The sequence below is a fragment of the Equus quagga genome, chromosome 14, assembly GCF_021613505.1.
Source record: "Equus quagga isolate Etosha38 chromosome 14, UCLA_HA_Equagga_1.0, whole genome shotgun sequence".
In the NCBI taxonomy this organism is placed as follows: domain Eukaryota; kingdom Metazoa; phylum Chordata; class Mammalia; order Perissodactyla; family Equidae; genus Equus; species Equus quagga.
In genome coordinates, this window is record NC_060280.1 from 92,011,535 (window position 1) to 92,021,733 (window position 10,199).

The window sequence follows — 10,199 nt, forward strand, 5'->3', positions numbered from 1 at the left end:
GGCCCGGCTCCCCCCACCCCCAGATTGGCTAGTGCGGGAGGTGGGGCAGCTGGGCATCAGGCCAGGGCACACGCTCCACCCTCACCCTGCAGAGCCAGTTCTGGACTCTGAGAGGCCAGCCTCTCTGCCACCTGAGGCTGCTTTGAGCCCCAAGCCTGGGGGCCTTGCCCCCAGTCGCCCAGGTCTCGCCAGCCCCTGCCCCTAGAGCAGCCCTCTCCCCGCCCCCACCATCACAGGTCGATTCCCAGCCGCCTCCGCAAACCCTTTTCCCTGGGCGAGGGCCCACCTCCCCTCGGTCAGTGAGCTCTGGAGGCAGGCAGTCCCTGGTCCAGCTGTGAGCTTAGCAGGGTCCCGCTCTCCCTGGACAGCAGCCAGGAGCCAGACCTCGGCCACAGGCCACTGCCAGGGTGTGGTCTTTAGTCTTAAGCTCTGGGAAGCCATTAGTGGGCTCCAAGCTATTAAGGGATTTTAAGCGTTCAGGGACTTAATCAGATTTGTGCCCCGAACAGGCCACGCAGGCTGCTGTACGGGATTGGCTTGGATTGGCTTGTGGCAGGAGGGAGCTCGGGATGTAGGAGGCCCAGGCTGTGGGCGTGGCCTCGGGGGCAGGCGCGGGGAAGCAGAGAGGGGAGTGAAACAGAAGAGGCCTTTAGGAAGTGAGGCTGGGCCCACACCTGAGCCGCACGGAGACCCGGAGCTCCGCCCGGCTCGAGCTTGGGCCGTAGGTCCAACACCTGAGACGTCCAGTGGCCGTGCCAAGGAGGCAACTGGACCCTCAAACACGGAGCTCAGAGGAGAGAAACACGGGCATCCTGGCCCAGAGGTGGTAACCGAGCCTGGAGACATAGGCAGGCGGCTTGGGGAGAGAAGATCGAGTGTAGCAGTTGGCCGAACGCCAGGAGAGGCCCATAATAACAGGCCGACCAAAGAGGAAGCAGCCATGGGGGCAGGAGGCCACGGGCGGGGAGGGCTGGTCAGAGGCCTCACGGGCCCAGGACGTCACTGAAGGGGCGCTGGCAGGGAAGGCGTGCCGGCCCTCAGCAGGAGCTGCGTCAGAGCCCTCGAGGGGGCGGAGGAGAGGCTGGAGTAGATTCCAGAGCAAACAGCAGACAGGAAAGGGCCGGTGCGTGTGGAAAACTGGCAGGCCCAGGTGTCCCGAGCGCCCCAGCCAGCCTCGGGGTGATGCCAGCGCACCAGCTCTCTTTAAATTATTTTATTCAAGAAGGTGGGGAGGACAGACAGGGGACCGAGCTGAGCCCTGAGTCCCTGAACCTCCCAGCTCAGCCCCCACAGCAGGACGGGACGGAAGTTAGGGGGTGGAGACTCCAGCCCCACCCGGACAAAGTCGGGGACACACAGGACCCGAGAATGCCGACTGGTGGTCCTCCAGCAGGGCGGCAGCCAGCCCACCTCGGACGGGCTATTTGGGGGTGCTGCCGCCCTTCTTGGGGGTGGTGGGCTTCTTGCTCTGCCAGAGGTGTCCCTGGATGGTGAAGGCATCCACGCTCATGGACATGGTCTTGGCAGGGATCTGCGTGAAGCGCTTGCGGTCCGAGTTGTACTTGTAGATGCCCTCCACCATGGCGGGCGTCACTGTCCGCGGTCCGTAGCCCGCCAGCCGCGACAGCTCCTCCGTCTCCCCCGACAGTGTGTAGAGGGCCCGGAACTGGCAGCTCGAGTCGCGGAAGAGGATCAGGAAGTGGTTGGCCTTGCTCTTCTCAATTTCCTGGCGGGTGGCAGGAGCGGTCAGCTGGCGGCAGGGCCCCCGTGACCCCCCCCCCCCAGCCAGCCCCATGCACCCAAGCGCAGGCTCACCTCGAGAATGCGGTTCTTCTGCGGCTCGTTCACCTTGCCCGCCAGGCAGCAGTGGGACAGGGCGTTGTGGATGATGAACTTGTTGGACTTGGCACTGGGCTCCTTGTACAGCCGCGGACCTGGGGGACAGGGTGGTCAGCAGGGAGGACCAGGGGACAGGGAACAGGCGGTGCTCGCCCCCCTGCGTCCCACCTACCTGTGTACTCCGGGACCGACGCCGGGGAGGAGGCGTTGCTGCCATTCTCCCAGTCCCGTTCTCGGCTGCCAGGCAGGCGGCTCGGGGACATGAGGCCGGAGGGGGAGGGAGCCCTGCAGGGGGAAGGGATGGGATGGGCAAGCCTAGAACATTCCGCAGATGGGGAGACATACATGTATGCTTTACGCACTCCCAAGTCCACACAGTGTCCTCTCGAGCTCTCCCCGCCTCAGTCCCGCTCAGCACGCAGCCAGGTGCCCAGAGGCCCGTTCTTGGGCCCTCCTTCTGGCACAGACAGTCCCACTGGCACTGGGCACACGGATGTGCCCTTCCATCCCTTCGGTGACATATACACACATTCATGCCACATCACACTCGTCGGTGCGCACGCAGACTCCACGGGGCCACCTGCCCCGCTGAGCTCACCGAGACGTGGGCCTCTTCACGCCTAGGTTGTTGGCCTCATTGGCCACGGTGGACAGTGACAGCGTGGACTGGGAGTAGACCTTGCTGAGCCGAGAGCCTGGGAGTGGAGGGCACTGGGTCAGGCCCCACACAAAGCCCCTTCGCCTCCACAGATGCCCTTGGGGGCCTTACCGGGCAGGCTGGGGAGGGAAAGTGGGGGCAGCCCTGCCCGAGACCCTCACCCCGTTTGCCCCCTTGAGATGGACTCCCTTGCCCCATGGCTGGGGGCATGAGCTTTGCCCGGCAGGCTGTGCGGAAGCAGCACGTGGGTGGCCCCCCCCCCCGGAAGTCCCTTGGCCCCAGACATCCCGAGGGGTGTCCTCCTCCAGCCGAGGAGAGCACCCTGGGCCGGCTCTGCCCACACCTCCTCATTCTCGCTGCAGCCCTCCGCCTCCCTCTGGGCGGCACCCCCTGCCTGGAAGGGTGCTGGCAGGCCCCACCCCACAGGGTCCTCACCCAGCAGGCCGCGGGCCGGGCTCCGTGCCAGGGCCGAATCATCACAGCAACCAGAGCGTGGCCGGGGGGCCCTGCGTCCACCCCGGCCTGGGCCCCCTGTCCCCGCGGCCCGGGGCCGCAGCACCTTATCGAGGTCATCCATCAGCTTCAGCTGGGCCCGTCGCTCGTACTCCAGCCGCGTGAACTCCCCGCGCCGGGGGCCCACCTCCTCCTCGGCCGGGGCCCTGGCAGCAGGGGCCGGGGTCGCTGCAGGGGCTGGGGGGGCCGGGGGCCCAGGGGCCGCCTCCTCCTGGGCCAGCCTGCAGATGGGGGAGAGCAAGCAGTCAGAGGGGTAGTGGGGTCGCCTGCGGCTGGGTCCCCGGGCCAGGCCCAGCCTCACCGCGCGGCCTCCTCCCGGCGCTGCTCCCTCTCGGCCTCCTGCCACTGCCTCCGCCGCCGGGCCTCCTCCGCCCGCCGCTGCTGGCGCTCCAGCAGACTGGCCCGCTTCTGAGCCATCTCGTCCTCAGGCTTGTCTTCATCCTGGGGGCACGCACGAGTCCAGCTGGCTGCCCCCTCGCCGGCACAGCTGGGGTCCCACATTCCGCTGACCCAGCCTGCCAGCCACTCACCTGTCCTTGGGATTCTGTAACTGTTCTGAAGGCATTTAGTCGGCACCTACTTTATGCACAGCCCCATGCTGTGGGGCATGACAGGGACGGGGCAGACCTAGTGCTGTTCACACGAAGTGCTTAATGCAGCAGGGAAGACAATCTGGTGTCACACTGACAATGGTAAACACCAGCAAGAACAGCTACCCGTCTCCACCGTGGGGAGGGACCTATCAGCCTGGGGCACCAAGCGAGGCTTCCTGGTGGAAGCAGCCCCCGAGAATGATGAGGAAGACTTAACTGGGTGGGGGTGAGGGGTGAGGAGACTGGTTCAGGCAGCAGGAACAGCAAGTGCAAAGGCCCTGGGGCCAGAATAAGCCTAGTGAGGGTGGAGAGTGTGGAACAGCAGGGAGGCCAGTGTGGCTGGACAGAGAGCTGGGGAGAATGGCAGAGGACAAGTCAGAGGTGAGCAAAGCCTAAGGCCCTGGAAAGAACCTTTATTCTAATAAGGGGGCTACAGAAGGGTTTTAAATAGATGAGCAACAAGGTCCAATTTGCATTAAAAAAAAAAATCTCTGCTCAGTTGAAAATATCTAGGGATGGGTGTGTGGTGACGGGGTGTGTGGTAGACCAGTCAGGACTGGACTGCAGGTGTCCGGGTGAGACACAGCAGCCCAGGCTGGGGGTGCCATGAGGATGGAAAAGAGTGACCGGCCACAGAACAGGGTCAGGAAGGGGAGCAGGTGGGGCTGTGCTGGGGGCGGGGTGTGAAGGAGAGAGCAAGAGGGAGGAGATGCCATGGAAGACCCTAGTCCTGTCCATCCACCCATTCCTGTCCATCTGTCCATTGCCCACCCATCCACCATCTGCCTACCTACCCATCTACCCTGTCCTCCACCCACCCCATCTATCCGCCCGTCTGGCCACACACATCTTATCTGTTTGCCCACTCCCACCTGGCTCCCCACTCACCCATCCACCCACCTTCTCTCCTTCTGCCAGCTCCATCTATCTGTCCTTCTGCCCACGTACCTTCTGTCCATCTGCCATCCAGCAGGAAAGCCCTATCCATCCGACCACCTGTCCACCCGCCTGTCTGTCCACCCACCCACCCACCTCCCCACTCCATGACCATCTGTCCATCCACCCGCGCACCCACCCCCACCTCTGGCCCCTCCCCCACCTGCTCTCTTGACTCACCTTATAGAAGAAGCCCAGCCCAGCTCGGGGCTCTCCCTCTGAAGACGCCTCTTCCTCTAAGGAGTCCTCAGCCCCAGGGGGGCTCCCGTCTCCCTCATCCTCGGCCGGGGGCTCTCCCAGGCTGCCCAGTGGGATCTCAATGAGGCCGGGCCGGGCCGCAGGCTCCTCAGGAGGCGGCCCCTCCGCCAGGAGGATAGAGGAGCGTGTCTGCACAGGCACCTGGCTCGGCGAGAACTTGCGCAGGTGGGGGAGGCTGTCTACATCGTGGGGAGGCGTGAGCACCCTCGTCAGGGGCGCCAGCCGCAGCTCCGCTGGCCGTGCGTGCTTCGGGCTGCGGGGTGTCGGGCTGGGGCCGGGCCCGGGGCTGCGCCGGGCGGCTGGGGCGCGCCGGGCAGGGCTGGGGGACGCGGCTTTGGGACCCGTCGTGGGGCCAGGGATGACCCACGCGGCGGGCGGCGGGGCTGGCGCGGGGGCCTCGGGTGGGGCCAGGAGCCGCTGCTGCTGGTCCGTGAGCCTCTGCATGTCCCGCTGCAGCGAGCTCAAGGCGGCGCTCAGCTTGCTGACAGCCCGGTTGTAGTCCCCCAGCCCCTCGGAGGGCGCCGGGCCCAGTTCTGGCGAGAAGGTCACTGCCTTGGGCCGTGGGGCCGGCTCGCCCTGGCCCTCGCCTGCTGGCCGCTCCCCACCAGAGGCCGGGCCCAGCTCCTCCTCCACCTCCACCTCCCCGCCAGCCTCCCGGGGCTGCACCTGCAGGAAGGCGCTCTTGCCCAGGCGCTGGCGGTGCTTGGCAAAGATGGCCTCGATCCGGCGCTTCTGCGCTTCTATAGCCCGGCGCTTCTCCTCTAGCCGGGCTCCAAGCTCACTCATCTCCGAGCTCAGGGCCTCCGGGGCTGCGGAGCCGGCTGCCGGGGACCCAGTCTCGGGCTCGGCCTTCACCAGCTGCTTCTTGCGTTCAGCAAAGCTGGTCATCTTCACTTCCGAATTGCTGGCTGCCGGGGACGAAGCCGCCGCCTTTGGGGAGCCCTCAGACAGGGCTGGCAGTTTCGATACCTCCCCAGCTGGGCAGGGAGACGGTTTCAAGGGGCCCTCGGGGTGGGGCAAGTAGACGGGTGCTTTGGTGGGCCCATCGGGCAGTGGTTTTGAGGCCCCCTCGGGCGGGTACGGGGAGGCCAGTGGCAGTTTGGAGGGCCCCTCCGGGGAGTGGAGGTAGAAGCTGCCATCGGCAGCCCCATCCGGGAGCAGCCGGGGCTCGGCACTATGGATGATCTGCAGGGCCTCCTCGATGGTGGGCAGGTCACCAGGCTCCGGGGGTGGCTGGGCGGGGGTCCGGGCGGGCACGGAGCGCGGGGGACCCAGGCTGTCCGAGCTGGCGGAGCGCAGGAGGACGGGGTCTCCCATGACGACATCCACGTCGCTGTCCAGGCCAAAGGGGGTGCTGAACGAGACGGCCTGGGAAAGGGGACGGCTGGGCGGCCGGAGGGAGGGGTCAGCCCCTGGGACAAGCCCCACCCCACCCCGGCCCAGCCCGCTCCACCGCCTGGGCCCTGGAGATGTGCTCACCTGAGCTGACGGTTCCAGGCCTTGCCGAGGGCCTCCATGTGGGACATGGACGGGGAGGACTTCAGCGAGCCTGGGGAGGGGCAATGGTGGTCACTCAGTGGTCACTATGGAGTCACTGGGGACCCTGGGTGGGATCAGCCAGGAGCTGTCACTGGGTGAGTCACTGATGGGTCATTATGTGGACAGATAGCTGGGGGCCATTTGTTGTCCCCAGGGGGTCCTGCCCAGCCACTGGGGAGGTCACTGTGGGGGTCAGTGAGTGTCACTGTGGGGACATTCAGGTGCCAGAGAGACCCAATGGAGGGGTCAGAAGGAGAAAACAGGAGGCCCGCTGGGACAGTCTTTGGGTGGGGTTCTCGGTGACAAGCCATCCCCCGCCCTCACCTGTAGATCCACGGAGTGGGGACTGGGGGCCGCCAGATGACAGGAGAGGGTGGCGGAAGTTGAAGACAGGAGAACTGCCGAGAGAAGCACGTCAGCCACAGGACCCCCCCGTCACCTCTCCCGTGGGGGGGGGCCCTCATCTCTCCCAGGGGTGCAAACCAGAGCATCCCCAGCCCCATCCCGGCGCCCAGCCAGGTGGAGGAGCCCATCCTGCGGTGGGGACTCGCCCAGTGGGCAACCGTACCTGCTGCCACTGCCGTTCTGAGGGGTGGAGGCCTCCATGGCCCGGGGGGAGGCAGCTGCAGCACAGAGAGGAGGGTCAGGTGGGGCTTGGCCTCCCCACCCCCACCCCGTCCCAGTCCGGGCCTCACCGTGACCGTCAGGCAGGTCCTTGGCCTGCACGAAGTCGGGTTTGAGCACCTCGAAGCACATGAACATCTCGGCCAGCAGCACCACCAGGTTGATCTGAGGGCGGAAGGCAGGGTCAGCAAGGGGACCCACAGCCCTGGACACCCACCTCGAGGCCCTGAGACGGCCTTACCTTGAGGGGCGGTGGGACATAAAGCAGGTCTTCGAGAGACAGCGGGCAGCCACGAGGAAGGCGGCAGGCGCAGAAATCCTGCACCAGCTGGAGGTTGTACAGGCTGTCCGCCACAGACATGGGGTCTTTGAGGCACACCTCTGCAGGGACAGAAGCCTGGGTCTCCGACTACTCTACGGGAAGGAGGACGGGGAACCGAGGGCCCGGCCACCAGCATACACAGAGGACCTCCTACAGGCCTCCCGCCAGGTGCACTTCAAGAGGTGGTCCTGTGATAGGCTGTTCCTTTGCTTCTGCTGTTCCCACCCCCTGGAGCGCGAGTCCCCCAAGAACTCAACTCACAAGGTTTCTCCTGACCACCCAGCGCCCTTTGGGGCATGTAACATCCAGAACATTCTTCTGGATAAACTTATGGTCTTTCTCTCGCTCCTAAGACATGAGCCGCCTGAGGTCAGGAGTGAGTCTGTACTGTTCTCGCGGGATCCCCGGAGCCTAAAACGGGGTCTGGCACACAGTTTGCACTCGATAAATATTTGCTGCAGGAGTGAATTATGTGAAGTGCAGAGAGATCTAGACACTTGGGTGAAGTCACACAGCTAATCAGAGAGAGAGGTTCAAACCCAAGTCTGCCAATTCTGGAGGCTGTGCTCATAATCACTGAGATGCTCTGGAGACAGAGGCCTGGGGGCTGGGTCTTAGGATGCAGGGTACCCAAGGGCCCATTCGCTCACCCTCCAGTCGCAACAGCTGGGGACAATAGCAGTGAATTGTGGCGGCCAGCGCAGCCCCACTCGCCAGGTCCTGGAGGCTGGTCACTGTTGGAAAGCAGGGGGCGCGTCGGGCCACGGCACGGTCCTTGCGGTATCGGATCTGTGGGGGAAGCAGGGTCAGGTCAGAGGTCAGGCTGGCCCCCAGGTCAGCGGTCATGCAGGCTGGGCGGGGAGGCCTGGGGTTTCCGCCACGAGGGGGCGTGAAGCCAGTGGCCCCAGAGCCAGAGTGGGGGGCCAGCCTGGAGCAGGGGAAGGGCAGCAGCGAGAGGCAGAGGTGTCTGCGAGCAGCCAGGCCAGCAGCGGGGGCTGGGGACAGGGACTCCTGGGACCCCGGGGTGGGGGATACATTACCATGGGGGGTTTGCTCCCCGACTCCTTCAAACAGAAGGCAATTGCGTGCTGGGGGGGAGAGGAGCAGCCGTCAGCGGGCGGGAGGGGTGCTGACTTGCTGGGCCCCCAAGCACACCTCCGGGGGGTGGGGGAAGCCCTGACCCCTGTCCTGAGCCCTGGCCGTCCAGCTCCCTGACTGCACCCCGGCCCGGCTTTGGGGCCCCCCCCCCCCCCCCGCCCGCCCGGCCCCCCCCCACCCCCCCCCCCCGCAGGAAAAACCCCCCCCCCCCCCCGGCAAAGACCCAGGCCCCAGCTCAAGGACAGGATGCAAGGAAGCAGGCAGGCAGGAGAGGAACCCCAACCCAGGCCCAGGGTGGGGGGAAGGCGGCCCTGGAGTGAGCAAAGGCGGGGACCCCATCCAGCCCAGAGCCTCCCCCACTTGCAGTGGTAACTTTTCCCTTGCTTCCGGAATGGACACCCCCCCCCCCCAAAGCTGAGATCTGTCCTTCTTAATCTTAAGGTTCTTCCACCCTCTTCTGCCTCTGAGGGTCTTCCTCTTGCCTAGGGGGACCTCCTGTGCCCTGCCCGTTGGGGTCAGGATCCACATGTCTGACAGGCTAGGGTCCTCCCTTCAGAAGCGCCAGGGGTCTCCCCACCTCGGCTACTGTGGGCAAGCAGAGGGAGTTCCGCCCTGCTGGTTAACAGCTAGGGAGGCCATCCCCGCTGTCCAGAAACTGGAGAGGGTCCACCCTCTCAATTAACAGCAGAGACTCCCCCTTCCCTTGGTTCATGGAGGGTTGGGGGTCCCACCTCCTTTGCTCACAGCTGGGGGGACTAGGAGAGAGAGCAGACAGGCAGGCAGAAACAGACACACAGACAGACAGAGCGACAAGCGGGACAGGCAGACGGGGCGAAGAGACAGCCCCACTTACAGGAACCAGCTTCCAGTACCAGCGTGTGGGGCACTGATGCCAGAGAGGCAGAGAAGAGAGCAGGAGGAGTGGGCACAGAAAAGAGGGGAGAGGACACAGAGAGAGACAGAGAAAGAGAGAGAGAGAGAGTCACCTCCAGCACCCCCCACCCAGCCCCCCGATGCAGGATGGCCTCGAGACGCAGCCCTGCCCTGCCCTGCCCACCCAGCCCTCGGTTCATCCGTCCTTCTGTCCGTCCATCACCCCAGCCTCACCGAGGGCTGCGCTGGGGCCACCCCATCTGCAGGGGCCGCGGGAGATGCTCTCTGGGCGGCTTCCTGTTCTGTCTTCTCCTGCAGCCGCCGGATGGTCTGGGGAGCAGGGAGAGGTCAGTGCTCGGGTCACTGGGTGACCCTGGCCGCAGACCCAACCCAGCCCAACCTCGCCTACCGTGTCCACCCAGAAAAGGAGCTTGTGCTCCAAGCTGGCCAGGGCCAACGGACCGGGCACCGTCTTTGTCCACTCCAAAGCAAAGGCAACCATGAGAGCGTCAATGACAGCCAGGTGGGCTCCCTGTGGGGGCAAGGGCTGAAGGATGAGACCAGAGGCGGGATGGAGGCTCCTCTCCGCCACCGAGGGAGGAGGAGGAGGAGGAAGAAGAGCCTGGAGGTGGGAGGGGCTCGACATGGGAGGTGTTTGAGGGGTGGGGCCAGGGTTAGTGGGTGGGGCCTCGGGGAAGGAACCGGGATAGTGTCCAGGAAGACCCACTCCAGGTGGGCCGGGCTTTGGGGTCACAAAGTAGGCCTTAGGAACAGGCGGGCCATGGAGGCAGGTCTTCAAGGGCCAGGGCAGCATCTTTTGGGAGGAGCCAGGCCTGGTAGGAGGAGCCCTGAGGGGAGGAGCCAGGCCTGGTAGGAGGAGCACTAAGGGGAGGAGCCAAGCCTGGTGGGAGGAGCCCTGAGGGAAGGAGGCATGCCTGGTGGGAGG

General features: G+C 65.4%; 1 protein-coding gene across 3 annotated transcripts in view; it reads right to left on the minus strand.

The window, feature by feature from the left end:
• Nucleotides 1-1,198: 1,198 nt before the first annotated feature.
• CAMSAP3 (calmodulin regulated spectrin associated protein family member 3) overlaps nucleotides 1,199-10,199 on the minus strand; it is a 14,768-nt gene continuing 5,767 nt past the window's right edge. The window contains exons 3-18 of one of the 3 annotated variants that reach the window (XM_046686267.1): nucleotides 9,663-9,785; nucleotides 9,488-9,583; nucleotides 8,323-8,370; nucleotides 7,933-8,071; nucleotides 7,202-7,341; nucleotides 7,032-7,125; nucleotides 6,905-6,959; nucleotides 6,661-6,734; nucleotides 6,277-6,346; nucleotides 4,720-6,130; nucleotides 3,312-3,451; nucleotides 2,933-3,231; nucleotides 2,438-2,534; nucleotides 2,012-2,124; nucleotides 1,816-1,934; nucleotides 1,199-1,726 (exon numbers count right to left, since the gene is read on the minus strand). In XM_046686267.1, coding sequence (XP_046542223.1) covers nucleotides 1,421-1,726; nucleotides 1,816-1,934; nucleotides 2,012-2,124; nucleotides 2,438-2,534; nucleotides 2,933-3,231; nucleotides 3,312-3,451; nucleotides 4,720-6,130; nucleotides 6,277-6,346; nucleotides 6,661-6,734; nucleotides 6,905-6,959; nucleotides 7,032-7,125; nucleotides 7,202-7,341; nucleotides 7,933-8,071; nucleotides 8,323-8,370; nucleotides 9,488-9,583; nucleotides 9,663-9,785 — 3,324 coding nt within the window. In that variant the 3' untranslated portion in view covers nucleotides 1,199-1,420. Of the gene's footprint in view, nucleotides 1,727-1,815; nucleotides 1,935-2,011; nucleotides 2,125-2,437; nucleotides 2,535-2,932; nucleotides 3,232-3,311; nucleotides 3,452-4,719; nucleotides 6,182-6,276; nucleotides 6,347-6,660; nucleotides 6,735-6,904; nucleotides 6,960-7,031; nucleotides 7,126-7,201; nucleotides 7,342-7,932; nucleotides 8,072-8,322; nucleotides 8,371-9,487; nucleotides 9,584-9,662; nucleotides 9,786-10,199 lie in introns of all 3 variants that reach the window. The other 2 variants (XM_046686265.1, XM_046686266.1) reach the window with 2 other exon arrangements.